The sequence below is a fragment of the Perna viridis genome, chromosome 7 (genome assembly GCF_037379345.1).
Source record: "Perna viridis isolate PV_CMFRI_1.1 ecotype Kerala chromosome 7, ASM3737934v1, whole genome shotgun sequence".
NCBI classification, from domain to species: domain Eukaryota; kingdom Metazoa; phylum Mollusca; class Bivalvia; order Mytilida; family Mytilidae; genus Perna; species Perna viridis.
The window spans coordinates 4710511-4732551 of NC_142451.1; the positions used below are offsets into that span (position 1 = coordinate 4710511).

A 22041-nucleotide genomic window follows, 5' to 3' on the forward strand; every position below is an offset into this window, starting at 1 on the left:
TGAAAACTGTGTGAAAATCTGAAATGTACTCATGAAATAGATATTATGTATGGAAATAATACCCCATACTGAAGTGGCATACCAAATTTCTAATGGCTGTAATTTATAGTTGCTGAGAAAAATATTATGAAAATAAGTTAACACTTACAATAAAACCTTTCTGTAAACAAACCAAAACATATCCCATAGAACAATACCAGGTAGAAAATGTGTTGTCTGTTATTCTCAATGAAATGTGCTATGGTCTTTAGTTTAGATTTAACAGGTGAGTATTTCTCTCTGACAGCTACAAACTTGGTCAGTTGTTCTCCAAGGTTAGTAGATTTGATGCTGTTTGATCGACTACCATCACTGCTGTTGTTAGAGGGCTGGGCACTAGACTTACGACGATTCTCAAGGATGTTAGGGGTACTTGATTTCCTTCTTCCGCTATCAATGCTCCTGAAACCATAAGTATAACATAACAGGTGAACTCGATTTATAGTGAAATAAAGTAAAATGTTGTGTATATGAACTGATATATAACCAGTTTGAACAGAAATCAATGTGCAAGGCATTTCCAGTCACCCATGAAACTTACATTTTTAATTTTTTATGCTAAACTTCCACACAAATGGTAGAAATATAAAGATAATGTCAACTGACAGCAAACCAAATTTTTCCACATTAGAAATAAGAACTGGCCACCTGTTGAAAACGACAAAAGCTGTATTTGTAAAAATTTAGTGTGATCTTCACTTTATCACATGAAACAACATACCAAAATTTGAAAAGAATCTGCAGATTACTTTTCGAGTTATTGCAATGACAATTTTTTTAAGCCAATCATCATTCTGTCATACATTGCAATACTAATAAATGATTTTAAAGTTTTACTGTACTGTAAGGCGAGCTTATCTCCAACACTGTGTTTGTGTTTTATTTATAAATAGTTTATGTTTGTATGAGCAAATAAGAACATTAGATCTGTTTTTTTTTTCCTTAAATAAATCAATTAAAAAATCCTAAAGCAGTGTAATTCATTACAAATAAAACAGAACTTTTTTATACTTCTCAAAATCAAGACAAGAAGTCTAAACTTAAATGTCAAGAAGCCTTGGTCTTAATGAACACAGAATGATCACAAATAGTAATCCATTATCAACATTAAATTTGGGTAAGATTACTCAACAATAATTGTGATTTTTTTACCAAATAAAAATTAAGTTCATCTCATTTCTCATCTTAGTAAGGTATATATCCTAAGGCCAGAAACATACAACAAGAGGCTTCCAGGAGCCTGAATCACTCACCTTCTTGAATTTTGCTTTTCGCAGGCAATAAATGAAACAAGAACTTGTCCAACGATTTTGACTATAGAAGTCTTTGGTAGGACTATCACAAGATCTTTTCAACAATTGAAAGTTTCTTTTAATCTATCATAGTTATTTTAAGATATTGACTGAAAACTATTTAAAAAAAAGTCATTTTCTCCCTTTCAAGGGCAATAACTCTTACAAGGAGTCTGAAGACTTTTGTAGTCCTAATAATATGGATCATTTCAACTATTGAAAGAATTTGGATAAATCTAACAGTTTAGGAGATATATGTGAAAAATTACTGTCTGACCCCTATGTTCTATTTATAGTAATGGCGGCCATGTTTTTTGACGAAATCAAAAATCCCCACACCAGTTCTATGCAGTATACCCAAAGGAACATTCATACCAAGTTTGGTTTCAATTGGTCAAGTAGTGTCAGAGGAGAAGATTTTGGAAAGAAATAACATTAAAAATAGCAAAAATCGTTGAAAAAGGGCAATAACTCCAACATGGCTTAACAGATTATAACCAAAATTTGACCCTAAGATAGATCTCATCATGCTGAACACTTTTAACCATGTCAAAATTCAGCTTAACCTAACAGTTTAGGAAATACATTGCGAAAAACTACTGTTTGACTCCTATGTTCTATTTTTAGTAACGGTGCCCATGTTTTTTGACGAATCAAAAATCCCCACTTCAGTTCTACACAGGATACCCCAAAGAACATTCAAACCAAGTTTGGTTCTAATTAGTCAAGTAGTTTCAGAGGAGAAGAGTTTTGTATAATTGTTAACGACAACGACGAACGCCAAGTGATGGCAATAGCTCACATGGCCTTTGGCCAGGTGAGCTAAAAAGCAATGACCATGTGTGTGTGTGTGTGTGTGTGTGTGTGTGTGTGTGTGTGTGTGTGTGATTTCCCCCACAAGAAGAAGGGGTGGCAACATCGTTAAAACTATATTTTGCATTTTGCTGATAACCAAACTTCACCTGTATTTTATAGTACTTAACAATTGACTAAGTTTCAGAAAAAAATTCTTCTCAAATTATCATCTGGAATCAGGTCAAGGGACAGACAGACAGACGTGCAACTTTTCAGAGGGTATCACATAATACCTCAACGCTTCCTGTGGCAGGGTATAAAAATCATGAAACAAAATATTCCAGAAATTTAAACAGCATATGTACAGTAATTCTATAATATCAATAAGAATAGTTATCTGGGTCAGTAGTTAATGCATTTATTATATAAATAGATATTTAGTAGAAATAAGTTCAAAGTAGTTTTCTACCAGGAATATTTACCAGAATTCAATCAAAGAAAATTTTATTTAACTTTGATCAGTTCAAATTTTATTTCTTTATATTAAGAAATCAACGAACAATGAAAACTAAAAAAAAAGAACTTAGGCTAAGATGGGTTAAACAGCATGCAACAAACAAATATAAATAAGAAGTAGAAATACTGATATTAATGACTGTGAGGAATGAAGCATGTAGCAAAACACTGTACAACACAAAACTCTAGACAGGAAAATAATATCTGAGACATCCATAAACTTACCTTACTTCTGAAAAAATAAACACATCAGTTATTTGTAAATACCAATTTCATAATATCCAAGCCATTTAATGAACACAGTGAAATATATTTTTTGACCACTATGAAAAAAGCAACCACTGAGTCTGAAAATTACATCAGCCATGATCAGGTATAAAAATCAAATATCTTTCATTGAATCTAGCATTATGTTAACCAGAAAATTCTGTTTTCTAATTCTGAATACAAAATTGCTTATGTAAATCTTTTTATTAGACAAAAATAAAATATATCCTAGGTCTCCTCCTGACCCGATTTTTCCACGCTCCTCTAAAAATTTTATTTTGATATTTTCCAAATTTATGTCAATTTCTTAAAAATTGACAACATTTTTCACTTTAAATGATAACAAAATATAAAAATAGAATTTGCCTGCCCGCAATCCCCTAATTTTGTTGGATGAGATTCTAGGATTTTTTGTATGATAGCCTTATGAAAACAAGACTGTCTGATGAAGCATTTTCATCTTGTAATCAATAGGCCAAAACATTGCAACATTTTCCAGTTTTGTACAGGACTAGCATAATACAATATGAACAGGGCAATCATTCTGTATACATGTGTTGTACAAGTTTCAGTAACATTAGAAGCAAAGTTGATCTCAAAGCAAAAGAAAAAGAGAGAGCAAAGATACAGATAAGCCATCTCATTACCAAGTAACACTCTTCATCAACTTCTCTCTACAAAGAATCATAACATATTTTTGTTATTTTTTTTTAAAGGCCAACATGGTCCAGCTACTCCTTTATGGCAGCAGTTGTTTTGAATAAAATGTGAGAAAAGAAGCTGAAAGTATCACAATTTAAAACTTAAAATAAGTATCATCATCTGCTCTAGTTTCTACAATGATAGACAATAGACAATATTCATTAGCACAAACACATTTACATTAAATTATTATGGCATAATACAATACAAAACAAAGTGCCAATAAAAGTAATATGACATATTAATATGAACAATAATATGATATAACTGTAGTAACATAGTCTCTAATGAAACTACAAGCATAGATCATTTTGGGATACAAGGATCCTCCTTAAAAACGTACATTTTTAACTGTCATTCTACGAGAAAACCAGGCAATACTGAAAAAAATGCATGTCCTATTGTCTTCTGTTTATTTGTTATAATTTTAAAAGGAGGGATTGAAATGCATAAAAATGAGTGAAAAATATCAAGCCAAAAAAGACATAATGAAATGAAAAAAATTTAGGTTTATCATTGTTATTTCCACAAACTAACAATAAAAATTAGAAAAGTAATGATAACAATCTAGTATGAGTTACATTTTTTTCTGAAACAGTAACAGACATGTTGCTATGGCAATGACGTCATATCAGCCATGGTTCAATTAGTATCAATTTCATCCAGTATAAAAGCATACAATGGACACATTGTTTTTTGTGAAATCTATTGGTTTGGGTAAACCAACTTTTTCTCTGTATATGTGCCAATTGGCATATTTGGGTTTTCACCAGTTTAAATAGCCCTAAATTTATGTTGCAAGAAATGTATAGCAAATTATTTCCAATAGAAATTCTTGTTTGTAACAATCATCTCTGGTCATGAATGTCAGTAAATTATTTTTAAAAAAGCTATACATAGTAATTTATTTATGTTATATGCTGAGAAATTACTATTAAATTCCATAAAAGATATGAAATAAACCATTTCCCCTATTGGTACCATTTCAGGTAACCACTTTTCAATTGTGAGGTAAAATAGTTGCAAAATGGCAGCCCCCATTACACTAAGACGTTTTGTTCATCTTTTGGATCTTGTCCATCTGTTTCGCGTTTTAGAGAGCAGAATGATTTGTACATGTAGGACAGACCCTATAAAGCACTTAAGAAAGTGTAAATCATTCCCAGCCCATTCTGCATCTACTGCACTGTCAGAAGGAGAAATCAGACAAGGGAAGAATTTGTGCAACCACTGGCATATTGTATGAGTTAATTCTGGCACAGGGGCTTGGTGAGTATTTTTAGTAACATATATGCCCGCTAGGCAATGGGAACCTCGGATTGCCTAGTGGGCATATATGTTACTAAAAATACTCACCAAGCCCCTGTGATTCTGGTAAGAAAAATTACAAATACTTGTATACTTTCAGGCAGATGTAATCTGTAAGAGCATTAAATAGAGTAAATTGATTTTTTTTTAAAATGTATGCCTTTCACAGTTTTATATCATCTTCAATTTATTTTTCTTCACAAATTACACAATTTGGTAAAACTTTGTTAGTTGAAATTGTATCAGTCCCTAGCTGCAAACATGTAGCCATTGAGGTTGCTCATTTATTATTTTAAATATATTTACTAGTTGTGACTGTTCAAATTACTAAATATAAAAAAATTAGCAGTAGCTATGATTGTGCAGCTATTCAGAGCACCACACTCAATGGAGCCAGGTACAAAAGTCAATGACATAATGTCCACTGGACATTGTATTCGGTATCTGATTCTATTGCTATTGAGTACCATTATGGGGACTTCATCCTCTATAAATTACAGTTTGAAAAGGTATGATTTTCAAAGTCTTAGGTACAATGTAGCAAATTATATTCTACATGGTCATGCCATAGTGGTCTACAAAGCATAATATTAAAGCACAGACCCCATTATCGGACAAGAGTGGTAGTACTTAGAGAGCAAGGCTCTGTCTGAAATGGGGGCCTATGTTTTTAAGGCATATTGAAATTGATAGCTAGTATTCACCTGTCACTTGTCCATTTCTACATAGACTTTGATTGTGATTTATTCTTCTCCATTTTTTCATGCATTTCAGGAAGAGAATGTTTGACCAATCAAGTTTACCTTTCCTCGTGCTTGACCTGACAGTAGTAACAGCCTGCAGGTAGGCAGTCAGACTCATTCTGTTTCCCTGCCAACCATTCATAATTCAACCTCTCATATGGCACAGGCTAGGCAGAGAAGAAGTGCATGACTACTAATTTTATATTATGGAGCGTCTCAGCCAGGGATCAAAGCCATGAACTGCCACGTAATGCAATCTTTTGTAGTAAAATTAGCAAGAAATTAAAGTTTCAACCTAAACTGCCTAAACCTACCCTGACAACCCATGCTTTGCAAATCCTAGGTGGATGCACTCCCACTACGCCCCAGCCTAATTTGTCCCTGATTTAAAATTCCACAATAGTTCAAGATAAGTCGATATCCCCTTGATTTATTTTATTTTCAGGACATAAACCATAAATTTATATCTTTTTTGGTTCTAATTATACAATATGATTATAATTAGCTGTTATGATAAACTACACTGCATTATACTCTATACTATAAAATGTCAATATGGGTCTACAATGAGTGGTGCAAGAATTCCCACAACAACCATATGCCTTGGACTTGCCCCAAAAAGACAAATGCAAGTATACAGCAAACTGGGCATTATGCTACATCGTTCTCATGCATGCATATAAAAATTGAAGCTCAGTGTTAACAATACATGTAGCTAGGCAGTTAACCTAATTAAAATCCCTTGAATTATTTATAATCTGTCAATAAATTAAGAAGACATTTAAACAAGAATTAGCCTCCTTATTTAAGACATCATACAATGTATTTGTATTTTACTGAATATTCACTTAATGTACAAGTATTAATAGGAAACATGTAGATCAATGTGATACAGTTAAATTTACAAAACACAGAACAAATGGTCCGTATCGTACTGAAAAACCCTGGGACTTTGTGTCCAAGACCGCTTATCAATACAAGATGTATTAAAACAGTATTTTCTATATTATAAACTAAATAGAAGTATTCATTAAAAGATCGATATGTTGTTTTTTTTTCTCAGTATGGTTGCTTACACATAAAATAATTTGCATGGATTATTATTTGGTCTCTACATTTCAGGTTTTAAAAGAACCCTGTGAAATGCACCTACATGTATGAAATGCACATCTCAAGAGAAATGTATTACTGAAAATGGAAGTTTAGTTGCTCAGAACCTAGCTGTGAAAAGTCATTTAAAAAGTAGTCCCTCTTGAAAAACACAGTGATGGCCGAAAACTTTTTTCACCATGAAGAAACTAGCACTACAAATGTTGCAATATACATATGTAGTTGTTGGCAAGTACTATGTGCAGACTCAATAACCTATAACCAGTAAAATGTATTGGACAATCAATCTAATTAGAATAATTACAATTCACAGAAAATAAAAACATAACTGGATGGGCCCTTATCAGACAAAGATGTTAAATAGTTTGTGATATACATGAATATGTATTTGAGGAAAGAGAAACCTCTGGTAGTAAGCAAATTCTGTGAAATTATTTATTACAAATTATCAATGGCTGTGATTAGTATGGGAGACATACATCTTGCCCAAATGATTGAATTTTTGTGCAGAAAGTGAAGAGTCTCTTAGCTTATTGTCCTTTAAAAATGATGGAGACTTCCAGTAAAGTCTTAAACAAACAGAGTGGAATTGTCCATGAAAACCAAGAACAAGAGGCTCTCAGGAGCCTGACTCACTCACCTGGTTAAATTTTGTCTTTCAAGGGCAATAAATTAAACAAGAAGTTGTCCAACAATTTTGACTCTAGAAAACTTTGATAGGACTTATAATAAGGATCATTTCAGTACATGAAAGTCTATATTTATCATAGTTTTCAAGACATTGGCTGAAAACTGTAAAAAAACCTGTCGTTTTCCCCTGTCAAGGGCAATAACTCTTATAAGAAGGCATCTGACAACTTTTATGCCTGAAGAGTTTTGTAGTCCTAAAAATAAGGATCATTTCAGCAATTGAAAGAATTTAGCTAAACCTAACAGTTCTGGAGATACATGTGAAAAACTACTGTCTGACCCCTATGTTCTATTTTTAGTAACAGTGACAATGTTTTTCTATGGATCAAAAATCTCCACATTAGTTCTATGCAGAATACCCCAAGGAACATTCATACCAAGTTTGGTTCCAATTGGTAAAGTAGTGTCAGAGGAGAAGATTGTGAAAGAAATAACAATAAAAATAGCAAAACAAGAGGCTCCCAGGAGCCTGAATCACTCACCTTCTTGAATTTTGCCTTTCAAAGGCATTAAATTAAACAAGAAGCTGTCCAACAATTCTGACTAAAGAAGTCTTTGGTAGGACTATCACAAGATCTTTTCAACAATTGAAAGTTTCTTTTAATCTATCATGGAAACTTTCCAAGATATTGACTGAAAACGATTAAAAAAAAAGTCATTTTTTTCCCTTTCAAGGGCAATAACTCTTACAAGGAGTCCGAAGACTTTTGTAGTCCTAATAATATGGATCATTTCAACTATTGAAAGAATTTTGATAAACCTTTTACTTTTTAGGAGATATATGTGAAAAACTGTCTGACCCCTATGTTCTATTTTTAGTAATGGCGGCCATGTTTTTACGATGAAATAAAAAATCCCACATCAGTTCTATGCAGTATAACCCAAGAAACATTCATACCAAGTTTGGTTTCAATTGGTCAAGTAGTGTCAGAGGAGAAGATTTTGGAAAGAAATAACATTAAAAATAGCAAAAGTCGTTGAAAAAGGGCAATAACTCCAACATGGCTGAACGGATTAAAACCAAAATTTGACCAGAGATAGATCTCATCATGCTGAACACTTTCAACCGTGTCAAAATTCAGCTTAACCAACGGTTTAGGAAATATATGCGAAAAACTACTGTCTGACCCCTATGTTCTATTTTTAGTAACAGTGCCGGTGTTTTTTGACGTATCAAAACTCCCCACATCAGTTCTATGCAGAATACCCCAAGAAACATTCATACCAAGTTTGGTTCTAATTAGTCAAGTAGTTTCAGAGAAGAAAAGTTTTGTATAATTGTTAATGACAACGACAACCAGCGCCAAGTGATGGCAATAGCTCACCTGGCCTTTGGCCAGGTGAGCTAAAAACGTCAAAGAAGGGCAATAACTCTAACATGCAAGATATCCCAAGGAACATTCATAAAAAGTTTGGTTCCAATTGGTCAAGTAGTGTCAGAGGAGAAGATTTTGGAAAGAAATAACATTAAAAATAGCCAAAAAACGTTGAAAAAGGGCAATAACTCCAACATGGCTTAATAGATTAAAATGAAAATTTGACAGCAGATAGATCTCATCATGCTGAACACTTTTACCCCATACCAGAATTTGGCTAAACCTAACTGTTTTGGAGATATATATGCGAAAAACTACTGTCTGACCCCTATGTTCTATTTTTAGTAACGGTGGCCACATTCTTCAACGAATCAAAAATCCCCACATTAGTTCTATGCAGGATACCCCAAGGAAGATTCATATCAAACTTGGTTCCAATTGGTCAAGTAGTGTCAGAGGAGAAAATTTTTGAAAGAAATAACATCAAAAAATAGCAAAAAACGTTGAAAAAGGGCAATAACTCCAACATGGCTTAATAGATTAAAATGAAAATTTGAATTTGGTTAAACCTAACTGTTTTGTAGATATATATGCGAAAAACTACTGTCTGACCCCTATGTTCTATTTTTAGTAACGGTGGCCATGTTTTTTGATGGATCAAAAATTCCTACATCAGTTCTATGCTGGATACCCTAAGGAACATTTATACCAAGTTTGGTTCCAATTGGTCAAGTAGTTTCAGAGGAGCAGCGTTTTGAAAAATTGTTGACGACGACGGCAGACGATGATGGACACCAAGTGATGGCAATAGCTCACATGGCCTTTGGCCAGGAGAGCTAAAAATGAAGAACTGAGTGAGATTTGTAAACTAGCATACTACACTCTATATTGTGTAACTAAAAATATGTTTACTGTGAATTTGTATGAGTGACTTGAAAGAAATTTTAAATCATAATGTAAACAGTTTTAAAAATTGATATTTGTGTATTTATCCAAACTTGCAAAACAAGCTTGAAAAATGGAAATTAAGAATGTAAATAATACATCCACGACTGGCAGTTTTACAGACAGTGTAGGTCTGTTTTATTATCCCCCCCCCCTTTTGAAAAGCATGAGAATACATGTATATTGATCTTTCTGTGTGTCGGTCCATGCGCTACTCCTCAGAAAACTAATAAATGGAATTAATGAGGTTTCCACAAATTCTTCGTCATATTTCAATGTTTCATTTCGCATTTTCACCAATAAGTGAGCTTTTCTCAAAGTATTACTAGTCTGTAGTATGGTCTGTAATACATGTAATAGGAGCATGATTTTACATCAATTCAAAAACCTTAAATAATTTTTATAATGAGGGTTTCTCTACTATAAATGGGAAAAAACATTTCAAACCTGAAAACTTTTTTCATTGAATGATACAGACCATATAAAATGCATGTACAACATGAACATGAACATGTAAGAGATTATTGAAGAAAAAACCAAGCGTACATACAAAAAAAATTTAGTCATATTCATTTAAGTTATTATATATTATATACTTTCGTTGTTTTAGGCAGAAAGATTCACTTATTTCTTGAAAAGTAGTTTAAGATATACAAAACGTATGTGAAAACTTATGTTTACAATACTTTTTAAACAATGTATTATTTGAATTTGGAATTATTTTGGAATTAAGAAAATGACCAAAAATAAAATTTGTAAAACTACATGTAACCCTTACTAAGGGGGTTAGTCATGCCTGTATGTCTAAGGGGTAGGATAACAAAAGTCAAGGAAACTTACTAACCCCACTTAATCATGATGGAATGACTAACCTCCTTAGTATCCTTAGTAGGAGTAAGTTTTATCAATATTTTTTTCACTTATTTCAAAATAATTCCAAATTCAAATAATACCTTGTTTTTCTTCAAATTGTCTCCCCTTTGAAAGAAAGAAGACCTAATTTCACTGAAGTTTAGATGAGTTATCAACAAGACAGAAATAAAATATTGTGATGTTATTTTCACAAGATGCAATTTTCAATCCAAATTTTCTTGTTATACATTTAGTAGAAATTGAAATTCATCCATGTATATGGGAGTACATGTAACAACCCCTCCCCCTTTTTTTCATTTAATTGAAACATATTAATTGAGCTAACTTATTTGAATTGTGGTATTGAATGAAAATAAATGAAAACACTGTAAATGAGCACTAATATAAAAAAAACTGCATTTTATATAAGAAATGCTTTTAAAGGGAATAACTCTTTGTTCAGTGATTTTTATCGTTTTTTTTTATAATATGCAATTTTAAAATTTACGAAAAAGTACTTAATCCTCAGAACCTGAATAAAACCTTAATATAATGTAAAAATAAGTCTAACTCTTTAATTAGAAACTACTGAGAATGAAAATGAGGTGTCCATTCTGTTTTTTATTTTTGTTTGAAGATTGGCACTATTTGGTAGTTTTTCAATTTGGAAAATTCATCCTACTTCAACAGTTATTTCCCTTAAAATCTGTTATATTTTTGTTCAGACATAAAAATATCTGACACATTTATATAGTTATAACCTTTGATTGCCTTGTTTTTCATCAGAAGCATTTCAGTAGGGTGTTGAAATTAGGTGATTTTTAGGAATTTTTATGAATTTCAGGGGCCAAAGAGGGGGACCTAGAGATGGTCCTCATTTTAGCCTCTTATTATTGAGAAAAATAAAAAATGAAATGTTACCCAAGCTTTGCTTCATTTAGGTACTATTTGGTACAAATTTGGTGAAATTTTGTATACCTTGATGTTTTGACCTCTGCCTGGGTCTATCTAAGAATGACAGTTAAATTAGAAACCTGGAAGACAAAAACACAAAAACCATGTACTAATGACCTGTTGTCAATTTCACAAAAACTTGCAAGAGTACAATAAGTTATAAGTTATGACTTCACTAAACCTTTTTCTCTAATTTTCCTTTTTTAAACCGACTGTAATAGTCTTTGCAAATAACTGTCTATTCCTTAAACTGACTCTTTACCTAAGTCCTTGTCCTTCCCCAGAAACTCCAACCACTAATCTATCCACAAATATTTATCTGATTACAAGGATTCGGGTTTAGACAGGTCTCCTTGTAATTACAATAAATATATCAAATTCCATGACATAGGATGAGACAAAAAAATACATGAAGCTACTGTGAAAGTACTTTAATTCATGGATACCAATTTTCATGGATTTGGGAAGAAACACAAATTCAAGGATTCTTGACTTTGTGGTTACAATTTTTGTTCAGTATACACATCAATGTAACTCTCCTTTCTGTTGGGAACCAAATTTCATGATTTGGCCTATCCAAGAAAACCACGAAAATTGGTACCCCACGAACAATAGTATTTTCACAGTATTTGAAATGATAAAAAAATATGTGCAGATTACTTACATGTATTAAAATAAAAAATAAAAAACTGTGTTTCATAACAGAAGACAAATTCAAAAATACGACACACCAGTAAAAAAGAATACAACTTGTTATTGGTGTTTAACAAAATAAGAAAAAATAACAAAGAAGGGAAAATATACAAAGAGAAAACTGACATCTAGTATAACTAGTATTACAAATAAAACAGTACAAAATTAAGGGATACTACATAAAAAAATACAATAAAGGAGTTAAATGTTTCTACTCACTCCAATGGTACATGTAATGTGTTTACATGTTTGTAAAGATTTTCTGTTACATAGTCAGGGCTATTCCTTCTAAATATATAACAGGATTTTAAGTAATTATAATTTTAATAATTTTTTTTTGGAAATAAAGCTTTACACAACTTGTTTGCTATTTTACAATAAATTCTTTACATTTTTTTTAACTCTACACATCAGTGTTTTTAAAAGTTAGTGAATTAGTGAATATTCATTAAAGAATCCACATGGAATGTAAAAAAAATGCCTAATTATCACAAAATAAAGTTCAGTGAACTTTGTTCTTTACATTAAGATTTTAAAGCATGTTCAATCAAGGTTATCTTTAAGAAAATTAAGGAAAATCTATATAGAAATATCAGGTATGACTTACCATAATTCATTATTTAATTTTTCTTCTTTGTTCAATTAGAACAGTAGCAATTAAAACTCACATTTTGTCTATTCTTTACATAGAAATGTGTCAAAATTTAAAATGTATATATGTAGCATCAGTAATAATTTTCTTCAAGCAATGAGTTTATTCCAGCAATGTTGTAACATCAGAATCAGATTAAAGGTCCAATTACTTAACATTATATGCCATTTTTTGCTTTACAATTAGAAACACTTGGAACTTACTTCCTCATCAGTTGTGATTTTAAACTGGAGATAAAATCAGTTCAAAAACAAATTATAATCAGTCATTTCTTTCCATTTCCAAACAAATTAAGCTTTAAAGTAATTTTTAGAATTTAATAAGAATTATCATAAATTGTAAAGAATTTTTTTGAAAAAGGTGGCTTACTTTAGGGTTTTTGCCTTAAAAAACTAAAAAAATGTGTCAAAGAACATGAAAATTTATTCAATATAGAATATCATTTTGACCAGAGGAAGGTGGGCATCAAAATAGTTCTTCATACTACAGCTTAATATTAAATATTTATTAGGCAACCACATACTTACTTCAGAGACTGTATTTTAGATTTGAGCCCCAAACTAGATGATGGTTTAGGGGATGGGTTTTGTAATTTTGAACTGTAAATAATAAAATCAACTCAAATGTGACATTTAATAACAAAGCAGTAGTAAATGTATAATATGATGTTGATATGGTGAGTTACTACTTAGTCTACAAATAAAAAGAATTCTTTTAACTTTACCAATAACCTGAAAAAAGTACAAACCATAAAAAGGCAACCAAAACCCAACAACATCACAGAATAGCAGCATTATACACATATGGCTCTTTTATAATATCTAGAGGCTCAAGAGAGCCTGAATCGCTCACCTGGTTAACCATTTGCTTATTTGAAAAACTTGAGGAATGAGACAGGCTAAGTTAAAATCAACTAAATTGTCAAATGCAGGAAATGCTTTTAATAGCATTTTCATGACCTGAACCAGAATTTTGCTAAAGGCAACAATTTTTGAATTTTTTTCAAAACCATGTCTTATGACCCCTAAGTTCCATTTTTAGTAAGCGCAGCCATATCTATTCACGGATTAAAAATCACAACAGTCATTTTGAGCACAATACACTAAAGAACTATTATGCTTATTTTCATTCTATGATCTTAAATGGTTTTAGAGAAGGTTTTCACAGTTGTACATGTGAAAAAAAAAACAACAACAAAACTGTTTGAGGGGCCGTAACTCCTACATTAGTCAATTAATGGTTTTGAAAATTTCGGCATAGGTCCTTCTCATGATGCAGAACAATATTAACCACGTCAGAAATTTGCTAAAGGCAACAGTTTTTGAGTTATTTGCAAGAAACTGTCATCTGACCCCTATGTTCTATTTTTAGTAACGGCGGCCATGTTTTTTCATGAATCAACCATCCCAACAGTCATTTTGTGTGGGATACCCTAAGGAACATAAATGCCAACTTTCATTGAATTCTGTGCAATGGATTTTGAGAAGAAGATTTTCAAAGTTGTACAAGCGAAAAATGCAAAAAAACTGTATCAGAGACCATAACACCTACATCAGTTGACCAATCATTTTAAAAATTTTGGCATAGTTTATCTCATGATGCTGAACAATATTAACCTGCAAGAAATTTGCTAAAGGCAACGGTTTTTGAGTTATTTGCAAAAAAACTGCAATCGGACCCCTATGTTCTATTTTTAGTGACAGTGGCCATGTTTTTTCATGGATCAAAAATCCCAATATTTATTTTGTGCAGAACACCCTAGGGAACAATCATGCCAAGTTTAAAACCTGTCAGTCCAGTAGTTTCAGAGGAGAAGATTTTTAAAAATTTGTGCTTGACGACAACGTCCACGACCACAACGGACGCCAAGTGATGGCATAAGCTCACTTGGCCTTCAGCCAGGTGAGCTAAAAATTATTGAAGCATGCATAATAATAATAATCAGTTGTTGTAATGGATACAATTATCTACCATGCAGATTAAAATCTGATTGAAAAATTCAACATGCTTCGACTATGCCCTCTGTGAGCAGAAGCCGGAAGTTTGAAATTGTTTTATCTGAGAGTAAAGACTAATCACATGTTCTTTAAAATAAAGTAACTCCAAACTTACATTCTTTTCTTGTCATTGGATGGATAACAGTTCAGTCTACCTATTAAAAAAAATATATTCAAGTTGTTGTTCTTTAACAAATGCTAGCTATTCATTTAACTGTAGATATTTACTTCACTCTTAATCACTTGATGAAAAAGGACAGCAACTTAGTATAGAAAATGTAACCAAGAGTCTTAAAAACAAGTATTTTTTATTTCCCCTTGAAAATAATTTGGTTCTTTTTTCCTTTCAGATATGCAATTTCTTCATTAGAATTTTCGCTCATTTTTAGCTGACCAACAGACTCAAGCCTCTAAGAATTCAAAATTCTTCTATCAAAATATTAGCCTTCAGGTATTAAATGTATTAGCATATATCCCATTCTAATATTATCAGGAAATATGTAACCTTTAAATATGAGTTCAGCATTCCATATCTTATCCATCTGCGGGGACAGTAGTTGGCAGAAATCTTCAAAATTATAGGAAGATTGGTCCATCAGTCCATTCTCTTCACAGATTGAGACCACAAGATTTTCAACATCTGTTTTACTTATATTGCTGTGGGCCATTTCTAACAGAGATCTACAGAAAGAATGAAGTGTAATGAAAGCAGGGAAATATTTCTGAAGGACTAACTTTCTAGAGGAAATGAAGCTCTTTAGAAATCCAAGTAAACATCTAACTGTAAAATATATGCAATCATTTTGTATCATTATCAAATTAATCTAAAAAGGATTAATCTTCATACAATATGTCAATTACAATATAAAATGCTACAGGAATTAATTTCTTTCCTGGATAAACAACTCTCAGCTGAAAGCTCTTATTAAAATGTCAAATGTCAACTGTTTATCTTATTTTTACATATCCTACATTCATATGTAAATTAACCTTGATCCTCTGGCAGATACATGTACCTACCCAAACATTCTATTCAACTCCTCCCTCTCCAGACAGCCTTTCCCATCTACATCAAACATTCTGAACAATAGATGTAACTTCTCCTGACATGTACCTGAAATATCAAACATTCTGTAACTTAATAACTGTCACATAGTAACAATACCACTCTATATCATCATTCTTGGACTGTCTGATTTGTAAGGTGATTTTTAAAGATTGGGTAAGGTATTTCTATTCAATTTAATGAATAATAAAACTCATGATACATTCTCACATCTGTAGACCTACTAATAAACAGCCCTTATCCTCAACAGTTAAAATAAATCTTAATTTTTTTCTAACTACAGTTCAAACTGTTTCATTTTTGACATCCAATTATTAAAGAGTTGGATCAGAATCAAAACAAGAGGATGTCAAACTGACAGCAATCAGGATTTTCCAAAATATGGACCAAAAGCAAACTTGACCTTGATTTTGTAACAAGAAACAATAATTCTGAAAAGAATCTGCCAACTACTTTTTCAAGTTATTCCACAGGCAATGTTTGGCAGCCACCCACTTGTCATACATTCCCAAATTTATGACAGATTTTTTCCTTCAGAAAATCCCGTTAAAAATGGTTCAGGTATTGATTTCCAGATAAATACTGAAAAGACAGTGATGCACCAGTGGATCGTCACTCCCCTTAAATTAAAAAAAAACATTATCCAATTTTCGAATGTAGACCATTAGGGTAAACATCTTTTAAAATCATACTATAAGCACAGATGCAATGTTTCGGTCAGTAACAAATCATTAAATCTCTATTTTGAATTTCTCATTTTCTGCTCATTACTATTAACATCAGATGGCACTTAGGAATACCTTTAGAGAATAAGACAACAGCATTAAGAAAGTCCCTGAATGAGATATAACCATTCCTGTCCGAGTCCAGCAGGCTGAACATATTCTCTACAAAGTCAGAGTTAGGTTTACAGGCCAAGGCATGGGCAAACTCTTCCTACAATACCAGAAAAATAATCCATCTAGTTATAAGCAGTAATTTTGTATTTTAGTCATATTTATTTCTTCTTAATCTAGCTGATATTGTTACAAGTGAATCCTTAAGTCTTAATTTTAGTAAAACAAATAAAGGTCACGCCTCATTCATATCTCATAAAAAAAGAAAACAGATTATAAAATTGTTAAATTAATTATCAAATACTGGTAAATTTTCACAAATATTAAATATTAGTATGTTTTCAAAATTATTTATCTACAGTTATAACTATTCAGACAGACATAACTTTACTATATACATACCTTACCAAGTTCTATTAGACATTACTTTACTATATACATACCTTAGTAAGTTCTATCTGACATTACTATATACATACCTTAGTAAGTTCTATCCGACAGACATTACTTTATACATACCTTAGTAAGTTCTATCTGACATTACTATATACATACCTTATTAAGTTCTATCCGACATTACTTTACTATATACATACCTTAGTAAATTCTATCAGACTGACAGACAGACAGACATTACTATGTACATACCTTAGTAAGTTCTATCAGACAGACAGACAGACAGACAGACAGACAGACATACATTACTATGTACATACCTTAGTAAGTTCTATCAGACAGACAGACAGACAGACAAACAGACATACATTACTATGTACATACCTTAGTAAGTTCTATCAGACAGACAGACAGACAGACAGACATTACTATGTACATACCTTAGTAAGTTCTATCAGACAGACAGACAGACAGACATTAATATATACATACCTTAGTAAATTCTATCAGACAGACAGACAAACATTACTATATACATACCTTAGTAAGTTCTATCAGACAGACAGACAGACATTACTATGTACATACCTTAGTAAGTTCTATCAGACAGACAGACAGACTTTACTATATACATACCTTAGTAAGTTCTATCAGACAGACAGGCAGGCAGACATTACTATGTACATACCTTAGTAAGTTCTATCAGACAGACAGACAGACTTTACTATATACATACCTTAGTAAGTTCTATCAGACAGACAGGCAGGCAGACATTACTATGTACATACCTTAGTAAGTTCTATCAGACAGACAGACATTACTATATACATACCTTAGTAAGTTCTATCAGACAGACAGACAAACATTACTATATACATACCTTAGTAAGTTCTATCAGACAGACAGACAGACATTACTATGTACATACCTTAGTAAGTTCAATCAGACAGACAGACAGACTTTACTATATACATACCTTAGTAAGTTCTATCAGACAGACAGGCAGGCAGACATTACTATGTACATACCTTAGTAAGTTCTATCAGACAGACAGACATTACTATATACATACCTTAGTAAGTTCTATCAGACAGACAGACAGACATTACTATATACATACCTTAGTAAGTTCTATCAGACAGACAGACAGACATTACTATGTACATACCTTAGTAAGTTCTATCAGACAGACAGGCAGACTTTACTATATACATACCTTAGTAAGTTCTATCAGACAGACAGACAGACATTACTATGTACATACCTTAGTAAGTTCTATCAGACAGACAGACAGACTTTACTATATACATACCTTAGTAAGTTCTATCAGACAGACAGGCAGGCAGACATTACTATGTACATACCTTAGTAAGTTCTATCAGACAGACAGACATTACTATATACATACCTTAGTAAGTTCTATCAGACAGACAGGCAGGCAGACATTACTATGTACATACCTTAGTAAGTTCTATCAGACAGACAGACAGACATTACTATATACATACCTTAGTAAGTTCTATCAGACAGACAGGCAGGCAGACATTATTATATACATACCTTAGTAAGTTCTATCAGACAGACAGGCAGGCAGACATTACTATGTACATACCTTAGTAAGTTCTATCAGACAGAAAGACAGAGAGACATTACTATATACATACCTTAGTAAGTTCTATCAGACAGACAGACAGACAGACAGACATTACTATATACATACCTTAGTAAGTTCTATCAGACTGACAGACAGACAGACAGACATACCTTAGTTAGTTCTATCTGTAACATTTCTTTGAGTTGTGTTGTTTCTATGCTATCATCTTCTAAATCTGGGTCATAGTCCATGTCAAAAGCCTACAAAAAAAACCAATTTAAATTTTCAAGTAAATTTTTCTTCTTCTTTATTACAATTATATAAGAGGTCATTCATGTAGTATATACTTAGTTCAAGTCTTTGTCAAATTAACCAGAAGGAGCTTAAACTACAAAAAACTGTGAGAATAGCTCACTTAAGGATACACCCACTCCCAATAAAGTATCCATAGGGTATAGGATTTGTTAGGTATCAGGTAGATCTGATCAGAAATTACAGAGAAAACGAAACAGTTGTTGATGGATGCACAGACAGAAACGAAAAAGTTATGGATGGATGCACAGAAGGAAACCATAATTTCTATATACATGTATCTATCATACACATGTTTTCAGCATATACCATTCTTAGTTTCTTGGTATTTATTTTTAATATTTATACATTATCAATAAAATCCTATATGAACAATTATTTTTTATAATGCTATCAAACTAAGATTACATGTTTAACAAACTGGACAGTGTGTTAACTGTATAGCATACCTCTGAGAAGACTGATTTGAAGAATTTTTCCAATTGCATGTTTCTTTTCTTCTGTGTAACAGCTTGATCAAACATGACCTGTTGTTTCAGCTCCATCACAGAAAATTCTTTACCATTCTTCTTCAGTATGGAGGACAGACATTTCAGGAAGGATGTCCTTAGGTTGTATGTAGGAAATATCAGAACCTGTAAGATAGAAGAAATACAAGAAAATGCAAGATAAAAATCATGCTTGAAAACTCAGGTAGGGAATATCAGAACCTGAACTGACAAATTCACTTACCTGAAATCTTACAATTTACAAAATTTTCCAAATCTGATTCAGTGTTGCCGATAACTCCTCAAGGATTTACTTTTTTTCTAAACCAGAAGTTCCACTAAGGGTACCAAGCTATATCACAAGTGTAATTACTAACTAAAAATTATTTAATCAACAAGAAAAAATTCTGACAAATCATCATACTGAAGTTACAAACCAGATTTGCAATGAAAGCTTCCCTTGTTTAACTTCAGCAGTATGAAAAAAGAACTTATGAGACAAACATATATATTTTAATTTGATGAGAATCCTGCCATTTGCGGATTATTACGCATAAACAGACCCAAATTAGGTTATAGCATATAAACTAATCAGAAATTGAATACATTCATTAAATGTACATAAATATTAACAGCTATAACATGGGATATTTTGATGTCGGGTTTGTGGTGGCTTTCTATCAAATTATGTATGTTTAATTTTGGTGCATTCAGAATGATAAGTGTTTTATTTTGGCAATTGTTTAGTGGCTGTATTATCCTTAAAAAGACTTAACTGTATACACTCAAGTATAAGTCAAATCGCCTTTAAGTCGGACCCCTCTTCTCAGTCGAAAATTTCTGTAACCTAGCCATGACCCTCTTATGTGTCATACTGATTTTTGACAGCTGAATCGCTAACATTTATTAATTGCATTAAATATATCTGTTTGTTTTGATAACTTTAATAAATGTTGAAATAAATAATTACAAGCCAGTGTTGTTATATAGTAGTAATTAAATTCTTGACAAGCCATGTGAATTGTTTTAATATGCCCTCTTTTCATTCCTTCAAATTTTGGTACCACAAATTACCCAAATTAAAATTATAAATATAGGGATTACAGCTTTTTGACCACATGAGTGTACAAAGGTAAAAATCAATACACAAAATGGATGAGTGGGAAATACCAAAAAAATCATAAAAGGCCAGTACTGTGACAAAATAATGACTAAACCATTACTATTCTTTCACAGCATCATCTTTTAGTTGTAAAAGGAAGAAGATAAAGACTGTCTTCCTAAAATTGACATTTACAATTTAAACATTATGGTAAACGATGCCAGTCTGGCTGTTAAATGTTGGTGTCACATTCATGTCACTTATCAAGCTTTTGAATTTTTAAGATGAAAATTGTAGTTCATCAGGTAGATCTCATCTGTAAGTCGGAATCCTCCCAGCAGTTAAAAATTTTATTCCTAAAAATCTGCCTTATAGGCAAGTATATACGTTATTGCAAACGGTGACATTGTTTTTGCTGAAGTTAACCTGGGGAAAAACAGGGGTAAATTTAATTGCAATGTAAACATTGAATACCTGTGTTTATTGGTTATTGATTTGCTCCATTTTTATGGTTGATGATGTTTAAGTGGATAATCAACACTTGTGGCTGGATAATACAACAGTTTTCTTGTTTTATTACTCAATAAGATAGCAAGTAAATGATCATAAAGATAATGAGTAAGTTATATTTCCCAAGCCATCAAAAAATAATTAATCAAAATAAAATGATGGCTTGTGAACCTTTATAACATTTTGTTTTCAGTATACATAGGTCGATGAAATAAATCCTGAAAACTGTCAGCTTTTTTAACATTACCTGCTTGTGTCTACACCAAAATATATGGGCTGTCTAAATGGTTGCAAATGTACTAGTTTAGTGTGTTTAATATAATTTTTATGAAAACCAAATCCCAATTTATGGGGTAAATGGTCCCTAAATATGGTGAGATTAATTTTTTCCCCAGACAGTAATTGCCATGTAAGAACAAGATGAATCTTTACAATACAAGACTTAAAGTGATCCAAGACAGAAATAAGTCAATACATAGAACAAATGAGTTGAAAAAAAGTAGTGCCATGATTTAGTCAGACTTTACAGAATATGTAATTTATCTTCATTTCAAATATGCCCTTTTCTCACTAATAAACTAAAAATGTTAAAATCTGACCTAATATAATTACAGTTATGTCCCTTTGCATAAGACTTATATACTTTTCCCCCATTTCACCTAGTGATTAAAAATACAAGTGAATTTTTTATTTCCAGCCAGGGACTAAATTTCTGTGAGAGATGTAAAGTATTCTACAGATTTAATGGAAGAAACTGAATCTACTTCAACATAATCTTGTTTTTTAAAATTTCTTCACTCTCTATAATTAAATTGAGATTTTGACTATGCTAGCTATAGCTCGCATAATGAAAATCTAAATTTTAC

At 31.9% G+C, this 22041-nt stretch overlaps 1 protein-coding gene across 5 annotated transcripts in view; it reads right to left on the minus strand.

The window, feature by feature from the left end:
* LOC148611045 (dual oxidase-like) overlaps positions 1-22041 on the minus strand; it is a 65387-nt gene that overhangs the window by 7174 nt on the left and 36172 nt on the right. For 3 of the 5 annotated variants that reach the window (XM_088591106.1, XM_088591108.1, XM_088591107.1), the window contains exons 18-26: positions 19525-19710; positions 18934-19023; positions 16738-16873; positions 15892-15985; positions 15377-15552; positions 14987-15026; positions 13402-13473; positions 3557-3583; positions 149-441 (exon numbers count right to left, since the gene is read on the minus strand). In XM_088591106.1, coding sequence (XP_088447232.1) covers positions 149-441; positions 3557-3583; positions 13402-13473; positions 14987-15026; positions 15377-15552; positions 15892-15985; positions 16738-16873; positions 18934-19023; positions 19525-19710 — 1114 coding nt within the window. The remainder of the gene's footprint in view (positions 1-148; positions 442-3556; positions 3584-13401; positions 13474-14986; positions 15027-15376; positions 15553-15891; positions 15986-16737; positions 16874-18933; positions 19024-19524; positions 19711-22041) is intronic. The other 2 variants (XM_088591109.1, XM_088591110.1) reach the window with 2 other exon arrangements.